This window comes from Notamacropus eugenii, chromosome 2, assembly GCF_028372415.1.
Source record: "Notamacropus eugenii isolate mMacEug1 chromosome 2, mMacEug1.pri_v2, whole genome shotgun sequence".
In the NCBI taxonomy this organism is placed as follows: domain Eukaryota; kingdom Metazoa; phylum Chordata; class Mammalia; order Diprotodontia; family Macropodidae; genus Notamacropus; species Notamacropus eugenii.
This window is the reverse complement of record NC_092873.1, coordinates 106470936-106492017: the sequence shown is the minus strand read 5'-3', so window position 1 is coordinate 106492017 and position 21082 is coordinate 106470936. Positions and strand designations below refer to the sequence as shown.

At 38.9% G+C, this 21082-nt stretch overlaps 1 protein-coding gene across 1 annotated transcript in view; it reads left to right on the top strand.

Annotated features, from left to right (window-relative positions):
- XPO5 (exportin 5) overlaps positions 1-21082 on the top strand; it is a 59568-nt gene that overhangs the window by 36637 nt on the left and 1849 nt on the right. Inside the window, exons 16-31 of the mRNA XM_072642243.1 lie at positions 139-180; positions 945-1034; positions 2419-2618; positions 3323-3422; positions 4527-4708; positions 9406-9506; positions 14717-14813; positions 15391-15527; positions 16345-16442; positions 18020-18066; positions 18495-18592; positions 19345-19446; positions 19898-19980; positions 20176-20283; positions 20601-20738; positions 20888-21052. Of these exons, the coding sequence (XP_072498344.1) occupies positions 139-180; positions 945-1034; positions 2419-2618; positions 3323-3422; positions 4527-4708; positions 9406-9506; positions 14717-14813; positions 15391-15527; positions 16345-16442; positions 18020-18066; positions 18495-18592; positions 19345-19446; positions 19898-19980; positions 20176-20283; positions 20601-20738; positions 20888-21052 (1788 nt within the window). The remainder of the gene's footprint in view (positions 1-138; positions 181-944; positions 1035-2418; positions 2619-3322; positions 3423-4526; positions 4709-9405; positions 9507-14716; positions 14814-15390; positions 15528-16344; positions 16443-18019; positions 18067-18494; positions 18593-19344; positions 19447-19897; positions 19981-20175; positions 20284-20600; positions 20739-20887; positions 21053-21082) is intronic.

Sequence of the window (21082 nt, the reverse complement as noted above, 5' to 3'; positions counted from 1 at the left end):
AAAGATAATAGTACCATGTCAAAGTGTAGCAAGTTTCAGAAGGAACATACTGAATTCAGTTTGGGAATCTATTGACTCTTCTAGTTCAGAGATACATTTCTGATACTGAGAAATGATCCTTTTCTTGCATCCCTTTAGCTATTTTCATCTGTTACTTTTGAAATCATCGAGGAAAGTAAGGTAAGAGAGCATTAATTTTATTCATTTTCCAAATATTGAAACCTGGCATTTAATTTAGCCCATCTCATATTGACATTTGTAATTTCCTTCTCTCTGATTATAGAAGTCTTTTTTAGAGATAACAGAAAAACATGAATTGTAAAATTGTCTCAGTTATATATGTGTCATCTTTTTCATCTCCTAGTCATCGCAGGGGGCCTGTCCAAGTGACAGTTATTTTCTACCTTCTTTGATTTCCTTTTTTTGATGGAGAACTGTGTGCCCAATTATACCTTGTCTAGGTTAGGAATACACAGATCAGAAAGTGTTTTTGAAACATTTTCACCAGTAATCTAGAGCCTTCTAATACCAAGTTTCTCTATTATAATATTTTATCATTCACAGTAGTCTTGGGTCTCTTTTGGTTATTGTTGATTGCAAATATAGCTTAAGAGTCACACAAATATGAGTAGAACTATAGGTTTAGAAATAAGAAACACCTTAGAGGTTATATAGTTCAACCCCCTTATTTTATAAATTAGACAACTGAGGCTTAGGAAGATTGAGTAATTTGCTTAGAGTCATACAAGGTAGAAAGTAAAAAGACTTAGATTTAAACCCAGATTCTATAATTCCAAATTCTGCACTTTTTCCACTCCTTGTCCCACTATACTGTTGGCTGAGACAAAATGCTTGTGAGTTTTTCCCCTAAAATAATTACAGTAGGTAACTAAAGGGTTATCCAGTTAAACTTGGCCCTGAATTTATTGAATTTTTCTTTTCAGGCTCCCAGGACTCGTGCTGTGAGAAACGTGAGAAGACATGCATGTTCTTCTATCATCAAAATGTGTCGTGACTATCCTCAGCTTGTCCTGGTAAGACTTGGAACAAAGTCAAGAAGTTGTTCTAATCTGCTTGATTTCATTATTGTTTACCTATGGCCTTAAATATACCTTACTTCAAAGAAAAATTCTAAAATTTTGCTTGCTGTAGTGAAAAAGATAAATATATTTTTCTTCTTATAGAAAAGCTTCTCTCATTATCATCTTTAGTTCTCAGTGTAAATTCACACATTCTTTGCATTTCTATTTAAGTCTCTTTCAGGTATTTCTGTCAAGTGTGTCCAAGTATGAAACAGTCTCACCTTGAGAATAAAACCTAATGGGATAAATCAGTGGTTCTCAAACTGTAGTCTGAGGGACCCTGACACTCTTTCAGGGGATCTCAAAGTCAAAACTGTTCTCATAATAATGCTAAGGTTATTTTCATTTCTAATATAGTAAATATTGATTGATAACCCATATAAAGAAAGGCTCTTTTGGAAATCCTCAGTATTTTTAAGAGTATAAAAAGATCCTAGAACCAATAAGCTTGAGAACTACTGGCCCAAATAGTTCTTAATGTAAGAAGATAATAATAAGATTCTTAATAATAATAATAAGATTCTTAATAAGAAATCAATCTGCTGTCAGGATTATAATGTCTTCCAGGAACGTACAACATGTGTTTGCCTCCTGAAATGTGTACCAAGCAGCATGAGCTATGAAGTCTTTTAATAAGATTAGTGTAGAAAAATTAGCCCAGCTGGGATTGGCAACTGCCTGTGTTTTCACAGTTACTAGCATAAGTTTTTTGCCTGGATAACAGTTGATTCAACTAGAAAATGTAAGAAATTCTGCTACAGAGATGATTGTCTTGTAGATTTGGTCTTCCTAAAAGACTCAGGATGTTTAAACAGTTCATTGAGCCCAGTTGTTAAGAGCCTGGTTAAACTCCCTATTTGTAGCCTTCTTTGGATATCTGGAACTTTCTTCATAAAAAACAGATCTCAGCCATGCAAGAAAAAAATTAGCTAAGGTTCTGTAGCGGAGAATGAATGAGACATGCCTCCTTACTATCAAGGGAAGAGGGTAATGCTAAGAGAAAATATTGTATATGTTGTCAACACAGTCTCTATACCAGACATCTTTGTTTATCATTTGTCAGAATGAAGTGGTGCCATGGGCATGGAATATATGTAATGTCACATTTTTATGTTGTATTAATCAGTTTTGCTATTTTTTCCCTTATAACAGATAGGGCAGGTAGTCTTGTTTTTGTGTACAGAATATAAGGGGAAATCTAGGGGGATACGTACACACACACACACATACATATACATGCACATGCACGTGCATGTGTATACGCGTGTGAATTAAAATCTGTTAAAAAGAAAAACAGCCCTCTACCACACTGGGTTCTTTTCTCTGTAATCTACAGCCCAACTTTGACATGCTTTATAACCATGTAAAGCAACTGCTCTCCAATGAGCTGCTCCTGACGCAAATGGAAAAGTGTGCCCTTATGGAAGCCCTGGTCCTAATCAGCAATCAGTTCAAGGACTACAAACGGCAGAAAGTTTTCCTGGAGGAGCTGATGTCTCCAGTTGCCAACCTCTGGCTTTCTGAAGAGATGCAAAGGTATAGTTGATCCTATCTCACACCCTCCTGGAAGCTTACAAGGATATTAGGGAAAGTGAAGGAGGAAATACTTTAAAGGCCACAAAAGAAGGGAAGCAGCTTTTTGGCTTATGTAGGTAACAGCTGTCTTTGGAATCATATTTTAAGGAGTTTATAAGAATGTAAGGTTGGGGTGGTAGCATTCAACATACTCTCTAAAAGTAATTAACTAATAAAATAACTTATAGTCGGGAGAGTTTGTTCTTCCGGCAGCATAATGTATGCACATGGGTATAATGGTTAGTACCAGGGTGGTGCATAGCTACCATCTAGGACTAGCCTACAGGGTAGGCCGAATTTTGTGATACTTGTCTTGGGTTTTTATTTTCCAGTGTAGCTGAGTGGAGTGAATAGCTGAAGGAGTCAGTACAAGTAGAAATTACACAGACAGGCATAAGTGCCCACTTAAAGGGAAGGTTCTCCTTCTTTGATCCTTCTGAGTACATATTAAATAAGAATAAAATGATTTAAACTATTTGTTCTCCTCTCCATTGAAACCAACTAGTGCAAAATAATCATAGCCTTTTCTTGTGGAAGAAAATGCTGACATTTGTATAACCCCAACATTGAGTGAAGAACAGGCTGGCATCGAGTTTTTTTTACATCCACTTGGGTTGAAGCTATGAAAATACTAATATTCTTTCTCCTCTGTGCCCAAACCTCAGAGTGCTATCAGATGCTGATGCTTTTATTGCCTATGTGGGTGCTGATAACAAAATTTGTGAGCCAGGCTTGGAAGATGCCAACGGTCTAAATCGTTCACGAGTAAGTAAAAAGCCTTTTCTGGGAAAGCAAGTTCTCTGCTGATCATTGTGTGCAGCTGTGTGATGTGTTCTCCAGTCTCATAATCCTGCTAGTCCTGGGCCTTTCCCATTGACATTCTGGGAAGTGACCTAGAAATATTGTCATTGCTACTCTAAGCTGCTTCTTTCTTTTTAAATGAGATTTTTTTTAGCTGTGTTCACAGTAGAATAGCTGATTATTACTTAACTTCAAAATATTCTAAATAACACTTGAAATAGAAAGTTTCATGAAAATAAATCAGAGGAAAATGAGCCACGGAAAATCAGTGGTCTCCAAGCCACCATTGTTTCAGCCCCATATAAAGGTCATCATAATAGTTTGCTGGGGAAGGTGAATTGGTATAGTTTAGGAGAATATAAGGAAAGGAATTAGAAAACCAGAATCAAAGACTTAGAAGAACTACAAGTGAGTCTATGCGGGTTGGATATGCAGAATGTACCGTGATGGGAATTTTCTTCCCTCCCCTGATGTTGCATGAGCTACTGACTCTTGTTCTTGGAGTAGAATCGAAGGACTGGACATTTATAAGATTGATAATTTGGCCATATGACAGCCAAACAAACTCTAAACCACTGAGCACCATTGTAGGACAATGGTCGCCCTGGAGATGTTAATCCACTTTCAGACCTGTTACAGGAGCAAGGTTTGCGGTCAGTCCTCGGAGCATTGTGCTGCAGGGAGACAAGATAGTGGTGACCCAAACACTTCCTTTTAGAGCATATCCTGCAGACACTCGACTCAGCACGACTAGCACCAAGACATCTTCCAGTCATAAGCTCCTGTGGAAGGGTCGTTGCATACCCTGGAAGGTATCCTCATGGTGGGGAAGCTTGTAAACAGGTTTCCAGAGGCTACCACCGGCCCGGAGAGGGGCGGCTGGAGGACTCCCCTTGGGCTTTGCTGGCTTAAAGAGAACAAGGTCCAGTGAGCAAGTGGAGGGGACATCTTCACCTTCTCGCTGGCCTCATACTGCTTTTGCCAAAGCACTAAATAAGCCTTTGCTAAGAAGAGTTATTTCTGTTCATTTTTCGCCTTCTATTTATCTCTGTTTTCTTTTTGCTATAGATAAGCTTTTGTGTATACACCATTCTGGGCGTCGTAAAACGAGCTCGCTGGCCCACAGACCTGGAAGAGGCTAAAGCTGGAGGATTTGTGGTTGGCTATACTCCAAGTGGCAATCCAATCTTTCGTAATCCTTGCACTGAGCAGGTCCTGAAACTTCTCGACAATTTGCTCGCTCTTATAAGGTGGGTCAAGCTGATAGGTCATTTTCTGACTTACAGCTTATTTGTTTGCATGGCCTTAGTATGTGTTCTTCCATTGGAATCAGTGGGATTGTGTCCTGGCCCAGAGATTGGTTCCAGTCTGGTTTTTTGTTGACATATTCTTTTTCCTAAAGTAACCCCAGAACTTGTGAAACTCTGGTGAAAAGAATTGCTTCATTTCTTACTTGACCTGGTTTTGATGTTGAGTAGAAAGAAAGAAATCCATACCTCTTCTTCTAAAATTGTCTTCACTCCTCCCCAACCCTCATTCCAACCCTTTCACCTTGAGCTGCATTTAACATAAACGTAAATGACGCACATTGAGGTATCTGCTCACCTGAACAGTCTGTGCTTTGTCATTGTGGTTCTGTAAATGAAATTCATATGAATTGACTGTAACAGTTACTATGACTACAAGTGTACCAAATTTATCTGCTGGCTGAGCAGAAAAGAAGAAAGTTGACACTTGATGAAGATGTTTATATTTTCTATCTCATTTACTGAGATCTGGGTGGGAGTGAGGAGGAGGCTGAGCTGAACCTGTGATATCATCACACTCCCAGTGTTAAAACTCCCTTTATGAGTATCAGAAAGTTGTCTGAGGCACTGAAAGATTAAATGACATGTCACATAGGCAATAAGCATCAAGCATCAAAGGTCTTTGTGACTACCGCTTACACTACCCTCCATAATTTAATCTGTGAAGCAAGGAAAAAGAGATATGTAATTTATAAGTATGCTTGGAAACTGCAGATATCATGTAATTCCTACGTTTGGGGCAACTGTCACAATGAAGTTTTTCAGAGGGAGAAGTGGAATCCAGTTCTTGTTTGTCTAAGGTTGAATTTGAGCATCTACTTATTTCTACCAAAAGTATTGTCCATGTTGAAAATTTGGGACTAGGCACCAACTCTGCTTGTTCCTTTGCTGACCAGTGCATCAGAACATAGTGAGGCAATCCAGAATGCTTGTACTCCAGGTAGTACATCTGGTGTCCCACATTCATCTTATCTAGAAGAGATTCTAGAGATACGGAGTTGTTGTCGTGATGTCTGTTAACATGTCTTGATTTCCAGAGACGTTATTCTACAAGAAACATTGGATGTAAATTGGGCCACAGGACTGAGGTGGGAGAGGATGTATTACAAATTTAGGTAGACAAGAAATTATTGCCATTTTGGTGTTCTTTTGAGAATAAAAGATTTTTTGGCATGGCATGGTGACATTTGATATAGTGATAAATTCACAGAGCAACAAGGACATAGAGCAGTCCATCATTCCCTTCTTCAGGCTTCCTCTTACTAGACTTCTAGAGAACCCAAGTATTTGGGTAAGAGTAAGCAAGCAGACAGGAAAAGCAGTGCTGTTCAGTGGGTAGAACCCAAACTGTGAATGTTGAAATAACTTAAATAAGGAAACATACAAGGTTGATGTAGGATATCACTTTGATATTCTCAGATTCCTGTGTTATTAGCAACTCCAAAGTTCTAACATAAATAATAGGTGTATAGGTTGATTCAGCAATTTTCTCTTCCTCAGGGGGTCCAGCTGGTGCTGGGGGGCCAAGAATGACAGTTTTTTTTAAAAAAACAGACCAGGTTTGGATTTTGATAAAGATAAATAGCCAAGATATTGACAATATCTCCTGCTTCTAAGTTTGTCTGTTCAGGGAAGATGGTGAAGGTTGGCATTAGACTGTAGAAGAAGATGTGTTTTATTATTACATTGGTTATTTGGAATCCAGGGTGAAACAAACCTGTTAATTGATTTGTGAGTTGGTGAGAGATAGTAACAGTTGGGGAGACGCTTGACTTTTCACAGAGAACTCTCTTGTTCTCCAAAGGCTCATGTCATTAGTCATACTTTTATCATTTATCCTAATACATTCTTTTATACTTAATTCAAATTTATGCTTGAAGCTGCTTTATTTGTTTAGATATGACATTACTGATGAGAAGAGCATTTGAAAACAATAGTGTTGGTGCCATGGTGGTAAATGATCCAGAAACTTTATCACAATACTATTCTTGCGTGTGCTTCCTTGTTTTGGGGACACTGTGCTAGGCATTCAGCAGAAGGTGGAGTCAGAATTCACATAAGTGGATAGTATGCTCATTGCCCTATCCTAGAAGTCCATTTATGAGACCTTAGAGCATTGTGCTGATACAATCCTGGAGTGATTGCACTTGAGTGAAAAAGGTAGAAATGATATTGTCCTCATCATTAGCATGAAGATTATTGGATGGGCAGGGGTCCTCATAGCTTCAGGAACATTTGCCTCTTTAGTGCAGTAATCTTTACACTTCCTGAAGTCCACCTGGGCATGTTAATCACATGTAATTTGATGATAAGAACCGAAGACCTCTGTCCCTAGCATCTTGGAGTCTTACTTCAAGAACTGATACTGCCAGAAAGCATACAGCAGCACATTTTCCTGAAGTAGCCACATGTAGGTGGAAGCAGATAAAACTAAGTAATCCAAAAGAAAAGAAAAAAAGATGACAAATTGCACTGACTTTTCAAGAGTAAATGCCTATGCTCCCCTCATCTCCATAATTTGATGTGTTATGCTTTTGATATGATATGGGCAGGAAGGGAGGCTATGAAAGGCAGGTCAGAACAGCTTCTTAGTCACTGTTCCTTGGTCATAAAAAAAGCCAGTATCTGCTTAGGTAAGTCATTTTGGTGTGGGGAAAAGGCCTTTGGGGGACCTTAGTGCAGGCCCAATCCCAGGGGAAGCATTGTGTCTTCCTTTCCCGTTTCTCCACTCCACTGCCCCTCAATGTTTAGCTCACTGTTCTAGGCTATTGGGATTGCCTCCTCGTGAGCTGAATCTAGTGGGAACCATCAAGGATTTGGCTCTTTATTGAAAAATAAAAAAAAAAACCCTAAAAACTCTATTGAATGGATACAGCAGAATGGTGTCACTGAAACTACCAGCATTTGTTTGGACGATAGGGACCAAGTTCAGTTTCAGGAACATGGTCTAATTATCCTTTGTTCTACAGGGAACTTTGCTTGCACTTTGAATCCGAACTCTACTCTATACTCATCATAGGCCATTGAGCCAGAATTTAGCTAAAACTAAGAAAGAAGCCTTTCCTTGAGAAGAACCGCTAAATTATTTTATACATGGGCTTTCTCTTATTGTCAGTGGAGTTGTCTTGGTATTTGGAAGTTTCTAACCTACCCTGGGCTTCTGTTAGGTGATTCTAGGATAGATACCTATGGCCAGCATTGCTTAGATTACAAGCAAAAACTGCCTTTTTGACTTTCCATTTCAAAAATCAGTTATCCTGCCAGACTAGTATAAGGCCATGTGTAGTAGTTCACCTGATGAAACTGTAAGAAGACTGTTTCAGTCTTGACTATCCATCTCTGGCCTTTTTCTCAGTCCTTAAAGTCTAAGAATATTTTTCAGTGGAAAATCATTTAGTGAAGGAAGGAAAATTATAGATTTCACAAGAATTACAGCTTTTCAAGTGTGTCTGTATAGATCTTGCCTCTTTGTACTTCACAGCACTGTTTTTGGAAAAGACAAGTAAAGGGAGAAAGAGTGGCTATGACATTTTTGTAAAGAAGTCTGGAACTGGAGACAGTAGTGTGGGATCTTTTTACATTGTTTACTGACAACTGATTTTTTTTGTCTTGACAAAAATTGGCAGCAGCTTGCTTCTTTCCCTGTTTATTTAGGACTCTGGCAGATGGTTTTTGACATTGAAAATTTTATTCCCAGATTCTTTCTACCTAAAAGGTTTCAGATGGGAATGATATTTATATCTAGTCTCCTAAAGTAGGTATTAGCAACAAAATTTTCCTTGTTGAAACAGGTGGATTCTCCTCAGTTCCAAGGTTCCACTTGTCCAAGATCAAACTCTACGTAAGTGAGAATTTGCGTCAATAAAGACTGGTACTGTTGAAGATTTTTATGACTTACCTAATGAAATGTCTTGTTAGACCAGCATGAGAATGTAGTTTTGTAGTGTGTGCTACCCATTTGGTGTTCAATTCTGATTTGGGTTGACATTAAGGTTTTGTAGAGTATTGTATGACTATAATGTCAGATGCGGAACAAAACAACCATGTGATAATAATGAAATTTGTTTCAGAGTATGGAAAAATATATCTTGCATTGGGCTAAGGAAAGACTAACACAGCTTTACGTTTCTAATAACAAAGAAAGCAGAATTGTTTGATTATTGCAAGAAGGGATGCTGACTGCTTGACCCCGGTGATGTTAGGACAATCTCCACTTGTTGGAGTGAAGGTGTAACATGTAAAAAAGTTGGACAATTCCTCTTTCTTTCTTCCTCGTTCTAGGATGTTTATTAGCCTACCTGGATCTCTTGAAGTATCTGCTTTAGGTTCAAGAAAACATCATCTCCCAGCCCTGGTGCTGAGGTTGTCCTGCTGGAGTGTGTTTTTAGATTAACAGATATCTTCCTTTTCCTTGGTTCCACATTTCATGTTTATACTCTGTGGTAGAGTTCCAGGCTTCCATTCTGAACCCTTTTCCTGAAGAGTACTCAGGCTACTTTGTGACCTCTTTCCTGTTCCCTGTTTGGAGAAGTCTTAAGAACATCTCCATCTGTACACTAGTTTGGAGAAAGGAGGCTGATGCACAGCATCATGTCATATTGGGGGAAACATATGTATATAAAGCTACTTCTCTCTTTCAGAACCCACAATACTTTGTATACACCAGAGGTACTGGCTAAACTGGGAGATAATTTCTCAAAGGCTTTGGATATGCTCGAAGTAGAAAAGAATGCTATCTTGGGTAAGAAACTTCATTTCCTCTAAGTTCAATTTTCCCTACTCTAAGAATTTCTGGGAGTTTGCATCTAAAGCTGTTTGAACAGCTCTATGTGTCTGGTTTCTGCAGCACCAGCATCCTACTGTGCTCTTGATTTACCCACATGGTATATTATAGTAAAAAGAGTGTTAGACTTGGAGCCGCAAAGACCTAGGTTTAACTCATGCCTCTGAGATTTTTTAGTTCTGTGACCCTGACAAGTTACTTAATGTTTCTGTTCCTGGTCAGTAGTCAGTAAACACTGATTAAGTACCTTTGTGCCAAGCAGTATGCTACGCACTAGAGATACAAATAAAAACAAAGATAGTCTCTCCCCTCACAGTCTAATAAAGGAAGACAATCCACAAAAGGGAGGTGAGAAGTTGGGGGAGAGGGAGGTTAAAGTACCTGTACAGGGACTTGATGGAGAGTTCTGGCTAAGTCCAGAAGCTGAATAGCTGGTGGGAAATGAGGAGAAGACTGTTCTGAACCCTCTCCTTAAATAAAGGCTTTGGAACCATGGCCCTGTCTTCCAGTCAGAGGCAGAAGGTCCCTAACGATGAGATGGGAGTGCCAGACAGATTGAATTTGGCAACATCCTAAGATTTCCCACTGACGAGTTTCCTGGGGATGGAAGGCAGGATGGAGAGGTCCAGAGAAGTCCAAAAGCAGTGAAGCTGGTAGAAAATGTTCCTCACTTTCTGTATCTTTAAAATGGAGCTAATAGTAGCTAGTAGCTTGCAAGGTTATTATGAGGGTAAAGTGAGATAACAAGATAACATTTGCATTGCAAACTCAAAAGTTCTCTGTAATTATCTGTTGCTGATACTGTTATTATTTAACCTGTCTAAGAGTCAATTTTCTTATCTGTAAAATGAGCATTGTATAGCTGCTCATCCCACATCTAGCATAGGCTATCTGGGTAGTGGAGTGATCAGGTGATACATACTATCACTTCATCACTTATGTATTACAAATTCAACCTTAAGAAGATCCATTTTTCCCCTTGCTATTCCTGTGATTTTGGTATTCTACCACCAGGTAACAAGAGTATGCAACATATAAGCAAGGATGTTTAATCTCTAAACTGTTTAGACTAAACAATTAGTTTGCTTTTGTATAAATAGAAAATTGTTTTAAAATACATGATATAATCTATTAATAAGTTTATAAACATATAAAGTATTTATGTAAAATATCTCTCCTATCTCTTTAAATATTTGAACTTTTTTGACCAATAGTGCACTTAATACTTCATAGCAACTTTTTCTTTAGAATACCCACAGGTATTTACTTTGGTGTCTGGCTACAGATAAGTTTCCGTAGAAACTTGGACATTCAAGGACACTAGGAAATCCAAGGTATACAAAATCTTAAGCAGTCACTCAGACCAAGTGAACTACCCAAGCTGAGTAGCATGTGATTAATTGAGTTACAAGTTGTATTAATTTTTCAGACCAAGGTCCTACAATAGCCTTTCAGTTTATGAGTTAATCTAGTTGAAAATTAATTACTCAAAGATAAGTGAAAATAGCATGTTGGTCTCAACCTTGAGATGGTGAGTAGCAAAACTGAATATCATTCCCTTTCTCGTAATTGCTATATGCTCTTCAGGGCAAAAACTTATCTGTCTTTATTGTTTGGTCCTCAGGTGGATTGAAATACAGGCATTTAGATAATTTTTTTTAATTTAAAGAAATTCAGATGTACCTTTCTCACTAATCCTGGATTTGATTTGAATTTTTTTTTTTAATAATACAGAATCGTAGTATACCCAAAACCTTTTCCAGGTTTGATTACAAAGCATGTTCAGCTCTACCAGGCAACATAAGATATGTTGGAATAAACAGTGGTAAAGCTAAACTAGTCAAGCAGTTCAAGAGGAAAAGTATTAGTTTTGCCTGTCCAGTGTTGTCCATTAGCCAGAATTGCCTTTTCAATACTCTTATCCTAGAATCTTCCCCATCATGAAGAATCCTGAAGAGAAAGCTATACATCAGAATACATCAGTAAAGACCTTTTCTTTATCCACTGAAATGGAAGTATGTTTCCATTTTGCTTGATCTTTTTACAGGAATTATTGATAATATGCATACAGTTACTTCTTTCTACTAGCCAGCCTTCTAATGCAAACTGACATTGTTCGAAGAACCATGCACTTTATCATTAAGTACAAATGTACATTTAGAAGATTTTAATAAATTTAAATATCCTTACATGAAGAGAAATTTGCCATTATCCATTTCAGGAAGACCTCCATTAGGGCAGAAATAAAATGTGAACTTTGGGACATTTTATTCCAAGTAAAATAGAGCACCAGACAACCATGGTTTTAGTGGTCCCAAATGCTATAGGAGAGGTATATTACTAACCAGTGTAAGTGACTGGTACATTTCTTCACATCTCTCTCAAGTCTTCAAAGAAACTACTGAAGTTTCAAAGCATTTTGAAGCCAGCTCCATGAAAATCTAAACCCTCAGCCCAGACCACTTAATTCCCATATTGTGCACTGTCAATTTCAGGTAGTTAGTGGTAAAACAATATGTACCTCAACAGTCTTCTTCCTGGGGCAAGCCAAAATGGCAGAGTAGAAGGAAGCAATATAGCTAAGCTCCCATCACCAACTCCAAACAGATTTATAAATGTACCACACCTAATCCTGATGGAGAAATACAGAAAAAGTCACAGTGAATGAGTCCTTTTTCTGACCCAAGTCAACACAGGGAAACAGAGGTCTACAGACACTGGGAACAGGCTTGGGGTAGGAGCCCCAACAGAAGAGCACCCCAGGACCCAGGAAAAAGTTCCATGCCAGCCTAAAAAGAGGTCTCAGATGCATATGTGGGAACCTCCAGATACACACCAGGGCACTACAAGAGGAACAAGTGTTAACTTGAAGCTTTGTCACTTATTAAACAGTTCTGGGTCACAGATCCAGGGTGGAGTGGGAAGTGGACCTACAAAGAACATTAGAGGAGGCCCTGGTTGTTATACAAAGAAAGGAGAAACTTCAGAAGCAACTGTGTGACTTAAAGCCCAGGGGCAGAGCAGGGTATAATTTCCAGCATCTAGCTCAGCGTGCAAAGGAATAATCAAAGCCAGGAATCTCAAACCAAAGATTCTATGATTCTGTGACTGAGACAGCAGGACTTTCCAACCAGCTGATGGGTGGAGTCCAGCAGCTTGCTTTTGTTCAGACCTATGGTCAAGAAATTGCATTTTCAGATCAGGAAGGCAGCAAATCAGACGTTGCCCTACATTAGATCACTGAAAGCTTCGAGGTCTCCAACCTGGCCCTGAGATCCTAGAATAACACAATATTCAGTATCCCGAGAAAGTAGTAGCAGGGTCAGCCCAGACCTTCTTGAAGTTCTGCAGAACCCAACCTTGATATCAAGTCCAAAGTCAGGAAGTAATCTAGACTAATGGGTAAACAAACAACAACAAAAAAGAAAAACCACATGAGGAGCTATTATGGTGGCAAGGATGCACAGAAGAGAATGACTCTAAAACATCTGCAAGTAATGCCTTAAAGAAAAACAGTTTGGGTGTAAACTAAGCAAATTTCTGAAAGAGATGAAGCTAGAGTTTAAAAAATAAGTTAAAAATATTTTTTATAAATGGAATGTGAATCTTTGAGGAAAATTTTGGAAAAGAAATGAGGGCTATGGAAGAAATAATTGGAAAAACTATGAACAGCTTGGCCCAAAAGCTACATAAACCTTGCCCAAGCAACAAACTCCTTGAAAATTTGAAAAAACCAAGTAGAAACCAGTGATGGCATGTGGCAAGGAGAAATATTAAAACAAAGTCAAAAGACTGGGAAAAAAAGGGAAAGAAAATGTAAGTATCTCATAGGAGAAATAATTGACCTGGAAAACAGATCAAGGAGAGAAAAATTAAAAATCATTGGAATAGTTGAACACCATGACTAAACAAAAGAATCTAGACATCCTATTCCAATAAATATTTTTTTAAAAACTGCTCAGATCTCTTGAATCAGAAGGTAAAGTAGAACTAGAATTTACCAGCCACCTCCTAAAAGAAAACCCAAAATGAAAATTCCTAGGAACATTTTAGCCAAAATCCAGAATTTCCAGGACAAAGAAAACATATCACAAGCAGCCAGAAAGGTAGAATTCAGGTACTAAGAAGCCACAGTCAGGAGCAGCCATAGCTATAAAGCAGTGGAGAACTTGGAATATAATGTTCCAGGGGAAAGATAAGTGGGCTCATAGCCAAGAATAACTTAACCCAAAACTGAGTATAATGCTTCAGAGGGGAAATAGATCTTTAATGAAATAGAAGACTTTCAAATATTTCTGATGGAAAAAATGATGCTTCATAGAAACTTTTCAGTCCAAGCACAGGAGTGCTGAGAAACCTTAAAAAGTAATCATGAATAATTAATGATAAGGGATTAAGCAAGAATAAACTGCTTTCATTCAAATAAGGGAGGATAATACATGTGTCTGAACCCTATCATCATCAGGATTCATAGAGGGAGTCTAGTTAGACAAGGCCTGGAAATGGTTCTGTTATGTCTCGGTGATCATAAGAACAAGAAGAGAGGACAAGGAATATACTGAGGTAGAGGGAAAGAAAAGGACAATTAGGAAAATTAACTTATTTAATCAAAATGTACAAGTAGACATTTATGAAACAAGAAGGAAGGTGCAAGGAGGGAGCAGTGAGTGATATTTGAACCTCACCCTCATCTTAACTGGTCAGAAGGAAAGGAGAGAAAGAGGAATTAGAGGGAGGGTAGATTATAGGAGGATTAGCAAAGCAAACTCTAAGGAAAATACAGCTTTTTGAGGTGGCAAGGAATGAGATTACGAAGAAGTAACCATAAATTGTGGGGTAGATGAACAAGTTATGTTATATAAATAGAATGGAATGCTATTGGGCCAAACTATTTTCAGTGTGACAAGACCAACCATGATTCCAGAGAACTGTTGAGGAAACATGCCATCCACCGTCTAATAGAGAGGTTGAAGGACTCAGAAAACAGGATGAGACAAGTGTTTTTTAGGACAGGGCCAATGTGGAAATTTGTTTTAATTGACTACATGATGGTAATTTTTGTTTTCTTTTGTTTTCCATGTTCTCAGTTGGGGGTGGAAGAGTGAGAAAGTGCATCTTGCCTGATTAAAAATAAACTAAACTAAAACAAAATCTTCTTCCTCCTCCAGGACTTCCTCAGCCTCTCCTAGAACTCTATGACTCTCCTGTCTACAAAACAGTCTTAGAACGAATGCAGGGTTTCTTTTGTACTCTTTATGAGAACTGGTGAGAGATTGATATTAACCTTTCTATATTCTGTTTCCTTACTGTTCCCTTTCACAGGCACATTAGTGTTAAAATACCTCGTATTTAGTGTTCCTTTGGGTACCAGGGGGATAAGGCAGTACAAACCCAAATAGTCTCTTATTAAGGACCAGTAGCATTATGAACTTCTGGTTCTGGTTTTATGACTTCTTTATGAATCTCATGCTTATTCCTTTTCCAGTATTGGGGGCATATTTGCTCTCAATCATCCACATTCTCCTGTATTTGTTCTTAGGACAGGTGACATACCTGGATACAAGCTGGCTAGAGTTCAAAGGTTCTCTAGCTATGGAACTTTTTACCCTGCCATCTTAGCCTGAATAGCAACATGATTTGGCCAACTGACAGCTGTCCAGTCATTGTAATGTCATTGCATCTTAATTAATGAGGAATTGGAAGGCAGTTAACCCTTGACTCAGAAATTTATTAAAATGGTTATTGATCAAACAAGTAGAAGTAAATAACATTTTTTTAGTTTCTTGGGCATTGAGAACTGGCATTGGTGGGTACTGAATCTGCTGATGATTTTCTTTTGTAGTTTCCATATCCTGGGGAAAGCAGGCTCTTCTATGCAGCAAGACTTCTACACTGTTGAAGACCTTGCCACCCAGCTTCTTAACTCAGCCTTTGTCAACTTGAACAGCATTCCTGACTACCGACTCCGACCCATGCTTCATATCCTTTTGGAAAATAAGAAATAATCTCCATAGACTGAGGGATGTTATTATCTGAGTTCATGAAAATTTCACTAAAAGAACAATGAATTGAAACCTAAAAGCAGCAGAAGAAAATCACAAAAGGGACATAAGAAGTCTTAAAAGATCTTGTTCAGGCTTTTAGGATCAGTTGTTTTCCCTCAAATTTATTGGTTTGACTCAGACTTAGATTGACTGTTCTGTGGTTGCCTGTATGCTGCTTCTGTGGAAAAGCACCTTCATGTTGGCATAGTTATTACTCTTCACTGAGAGGCATAATGATACGGTGGGAAGAGCTCTGGATTTGGGAATTAAGACCAGGGTTACAAGTCTCCTCTCTGTTGATAACTGTCCTTGAGCAAGCTACTTGACATGCATGGGCCTGTTTCCTCATCTATAAAAGGAGAGGTTGGCTTAAATGGCTTCCAGGATCCTTTCTATCTCTAAATCGTCCTGCAATCCAGTTACTTTCTCATCCTATTTTAATACTAGCATCTTTTCTTTGCCCCAGAACTATGAACCAATGGAGATAGGAAGCAAAACTTGACTGGAAAGATAATACAATTTGGAAGTGTAATGGGATTAGACAGCTGTACAGCTTAGCATGCTAGGGAAAGAGACAAGTCCACAGGTTTTACCTAACACCAGACAGTGGCATTGGCATCTTTAAAGCCATTGGCAGACTTTCTGAACATCTTTATGATCTGCTTTCTGGCTGTCTCAGGAAAGGTATGCATGTGGAATAAGGGGTGTACCTGTGCCTTGAATATTATAGTCTCCTTAACTACCTTCTTAACGGGTTTTTGTGAAACCTCTGGTGCTGTTCTGCCCTCCAGAGCACTATGAAGCCCTTGTATCTCCCATTCTTGGACCCCTCTTCACCTATCTGCATATGGTAAGAGAGCACTATCAAAAGGAAATTGAAAATCCCTGCTCTAAACTATCCAGCTAAGGAGTTCAGGTTAAGAATTCCTTAAGGCTCAAGTTCTTCTCGACCCTGAATTTGTACCAAAGTTTCTCTGGTTTCTCACACTGCCTTTTCACTAGATTAAACGGTAGCCCTGTAATAAAAGTCTAGTTCACGATACCACTGTGCAGCTAGCTACCTTTTCCTGTATGTTAGGGTTCTCCTGATAATTGGGCTGATGGGATGCTACAAGGGAGAGTCCAGGAACCCTAAAAGGATATGCTGTGCTAAACTTTGTTTGCAAAATCCTAAGTCCAGTGGTCCTTCTCACGGCTCTTGGTAGAGAGTATAATAATAATAATGTACTTGGTTGTTTAAAGGATGCAGAAATAAAGTTCTCTTCCAATTAAAGTGATCCTATGAACTACTGATTATTGAGCAGTGGTTTTCCAAGCTGTATCTGGTCATTGCTGTTGTTTTTTAGAAGCCTCGTCTGGCTATCAGGGTTGATGGAAATAGGAGAAATGTGGGAATATCTTCTTTTTTAAATCTTCTGTTTTTACATGATCATTTCCAGATAGGCCCCTGTCTTGTAGAGAGAGCCATCCCTTGTACAAGGAATTTTTTAAAGCAGGAAAACAATTCACTTTCTTTTCATTTACTTTATTTTACTTTTCTTTCCATTTGCAATTGTGTTTTATTTTTCTAGTTCTACTTACTTCACTTGTAATATATACATCATATACATCTTCCCATGCTTCTCTGTAGTCTTCGTATTTATGGTTTTTTATGATAACAACAATACTACATTCATTTTTCACAATTTGTTTAGTCATTTCCCAGTTGATAGCTATCTAGTTTGTTTCTAGTTTGTTGTTGTTTTCTGCTTCCACAAAAAAAGTGCTGCTATAAATACTTGGAAGCATTTTATCTTCTTGGGGTATAAGCTTAGCAGTGGGGTCTCAGAGCCAAAGGGTTGTGGATACTTTACTCACTTTTTTATATAATTCTAAATTACTTCCCAGAATGAACAATTCACAGTTCCTTCTTGTAACTTATTACTGTTCCTGTCCTTTTCACAGCCCTTCCAGCATTGACAGTTCTCATCTCTTGTCACTTTTGCCAATTTTCTGAAACAAACAACCTTAGAATTGGTTTTGATTTGCATTTCTCATATTAGTAATTTGGAGCAAAAGTTCACATGATGGTTAGTAATTTGCCATTCTTTTAAGTACTGTTTATTCATATTATTTGACCAAATTTATCCTTGGGAGAATGGCAGTTGGTCTTACATATTTGCATTTGTTCTCTTTCTATCTCAGATATCAGGCCCTTATCATTCGTTTGTTGCAAATAGTTTTGTTTTTGGTTTTTCCTGGTCAACAGCTTGAGAAAGGGGATTATTTCAAACTACTGTCTTTCTAAAAGGGAGCTTAAATGACTTTTCTATACTATCCCACCCATAGAATGATAGTGCTCTATCTAGTCTATCTACCTCATCTAACCCTTATGTAAGTGGAAGATTATTTTCAACTGTTTCTTTTTATCCCCGCACTGTTTTCCAGAGGCTTTCCCAAAAATGGCAAGTCATCAACCAGAGGAGTTTACTGTGGTAAGAAACCTTTCTGCCCAGAGTTCAGTGGGCAGGAAGCCCTGTTGCCCTAGCTGGAATAGCCAGTACATCAGCTAACACTGGAATAGGAACCATTCTTGGGGAATAATACAGTGCTTGCTCAGATGTCCCAGGTGGGAAGGGAAAGATCAGTAGGCTCACATTCTGATTAAACCCTCATAAGTGAATGGGATTTCGATGCCTTGGATGACTTTTCAGACACATCATTCCACCCACTTTGACTTTCAGAATAGTGTGTCTAGATCATTTGGAGCCCTATCCAGCTTTTGCTATAATAAATATAATAGAATGAAGCAATGAGTAACCAGTCTGCAGTGGGAGGGTCTGCTCTCCACTGGATTCCCAAACTTTTCTCCCTTTACCCTAGCAACTTCTCTAGTGTTATCTAACCCTTTGGCTCTCTCCAGCGGTGAAGAAGAGACTGCAGATGAAAATCCAGAGTCTCAAGAGATGTTGGAAGAACAACTAGTGAGGCTGCTTACTCGTGAAGTTATGGACCTGATCAGTAAGTGACATGTGAAAGAACAAAGTAAGAAGAAAATTTTAGGGAAGACCTAATTCCTGTGGTTAAGGCATTTCAAAGTATAGATTTTCCATTAAATACTTTTCCACTATTTCAGATGTAAAATATTTCACCCATTATGTAAGGACTTCTTGACCCAGACAGTACTAGTAGGTAAAGTCAGTACTGAGCACATAATCAGGAATTGCTGGTTGATATTGAAATTAAAAGATTGGGGGTGGGGGGGAGGTAATGATCATCAGATCAGTAACATGATCAACTACTCTTATCACACTGAGGACAGCATAAGAGAAGAATTTAGAGCTGGAAGAGTTTGTGTTAGACAATAGAAAGGGATTTGTCAGGCTTAGGAAAACCTCAGGGACATGAGCAAGAAAAACTGTATACTGTCTCTGGAAAATTTTTGAGTGAATTTTGTGAATTGAGTGAATTCCTTACCTTAAAGGCAAGGAAAACAATGAGCTCTCTAAGTCATTCACTTTCACAAGATTCTGAGTTTTCCTCTAAAGCTTTAAATTTGGGAAGATAAAACAGCCTTAGATTTATCAGGCCAGAAAATTGTTCACCAGTTACACCTACCAAAATTTATTTTATGTTTAGGCAATATGTTATATGCCCCTTCTGCCCTATCCCAGAGGCCCAGAGCAGAATTAGAACAGGGGTTTTTTTCTCCCAGAGGGCTGTGCTTTTATGGTACAGCCCCATTTTCCTAATCATCCAGCTTTTCTCTACAGCTGTTTGCTGTGTTTCAAAGAAAGGTGCTGAACACAATACCACCACCACCCCCACCACCACCACCAGTACCACCAATACCAACACCCCAGCTGATGGAGAGGGTGAGTGAGGAATTTGACTTAGCTTTCTTTCTCTTTGACCTTTATGCCATAGCAGTGCCTATTAGATTTGTAATATCTTTCTAGCAGCTTGGTGGTAGGCTCTTATGTCATAGATCTGGCCACACATAAAACTTTCCCAACATTCAAAGCTTACTGTTCAGTACAGTTCTCTTCCCTGTAGAACAAACTGACATCTGTCCAGGGAACCTCCATCGAGCTCGCTCTTCTGACTCCAAATAGAGTATGTTTCTAGCACAGCAGTGGAGCATGCTTGTCTCCTAGGCAAAGGGGGTATTTTACCTGACTCATATCAGCGGGGGAGGATCCAGGCAGACTTTAGATTGGTGTCTCTGCCTAGACACGCTTTCACCTACTGGTTTCCTCTAGAGCAAGATGTGAAGGGGCTTTTCTGAAAAGTGGAACTAACAACTGCTTTGCCTTTTGCTCCTAGATGAAGAAATGGTTTGCACAGAGGTGGCCCCCTCAGCCATGGCCGAACTCACAGATCTGGGCAAATGTCTAATGAAGCATGAGGTAAGTGAATGGCAAAAGTGATGGTAGTGTGCTCTGTCTCATCATCATTCCTTGTTCTTTTTACACAATGAAATCAATTCATGAGATTGCCTCACATATTCACTCCCTCCTGTCAAAAGCTTTTAAATCCTAATAGAATGGGAAAAGAAACAGAATCTTCAGTAATGCTTATTCGCTCTTCTTCCCTTTCTTTAGGACGTGTGTACAGCACTGCTCATCACAGCCTTCACTTCCCTAGCCTGGAAGGACACCTTGTCTTGCCAGAGGACCACCACCCAGCTCTGCTGGCCTCTGCTTAAACAAGTAGAGTTCCCTTCTCCTCACCCAGTTCTTCTAAAGAGAGGATTCTTTAGGAGCAGAATCACCAAAGGATTATTGGTCAAAAGGAGAGTGGGGATTTAGCAAAGTTTAGTGGAAAGAGGACTAAGTTTACAGTTGAGTCCTAGGTTCAAGGTCATTTGACAGCTATTTACTACCAGTTTGAAGAAGTCCCTCTTTCTGAGCCTATTTTCTTGTCAGATGAGGAAATTGGACAAATTGGTTGCTTTTAAACAATTTTCTTAACATACATGAGGAGTTTGAGGGGAAAGATTTGGTACTGACACAATCTGTTTCCTCAGGTACTCTCGGGAACACTCCTCTCTGATGCAGTAACATGGTTTTTCACCAGTGTGCTAAAAGGTTTGCAGATGCATGGGCAGCATGATGGCTGTATGGCTGCACTTGTCCATTTGGCCTTCCAGATATATGAGGCATTGGTAGGTACACTAGAATCAGCCAGTTAGTTCCTGGTGCCTTTTAGTTGTCACTCTTTAGACTCTTAGCATGTTGCCAAAGTTATTCTCTTGTGCTACTTGAAGCCCAGGGGTGCCCAAACCTATCCTCAGTAGATCTGACCCTCTTTCAGCGCCCCAGATACCTGGAGGTGAGAGCTGTGATGGAACAGATCCCAGAAATACAGAAGGAATCTCTGGACCAGTTTGACTGCAAGCTCCTAAACCCAACATTGCAGAAAATTACTGATAAGCGCAGAAAGGATCATTTCAAACGCCTCATTGCTGGCTGTATTGGGGTAAGCCTCAACTTGGAACCACCATATTTA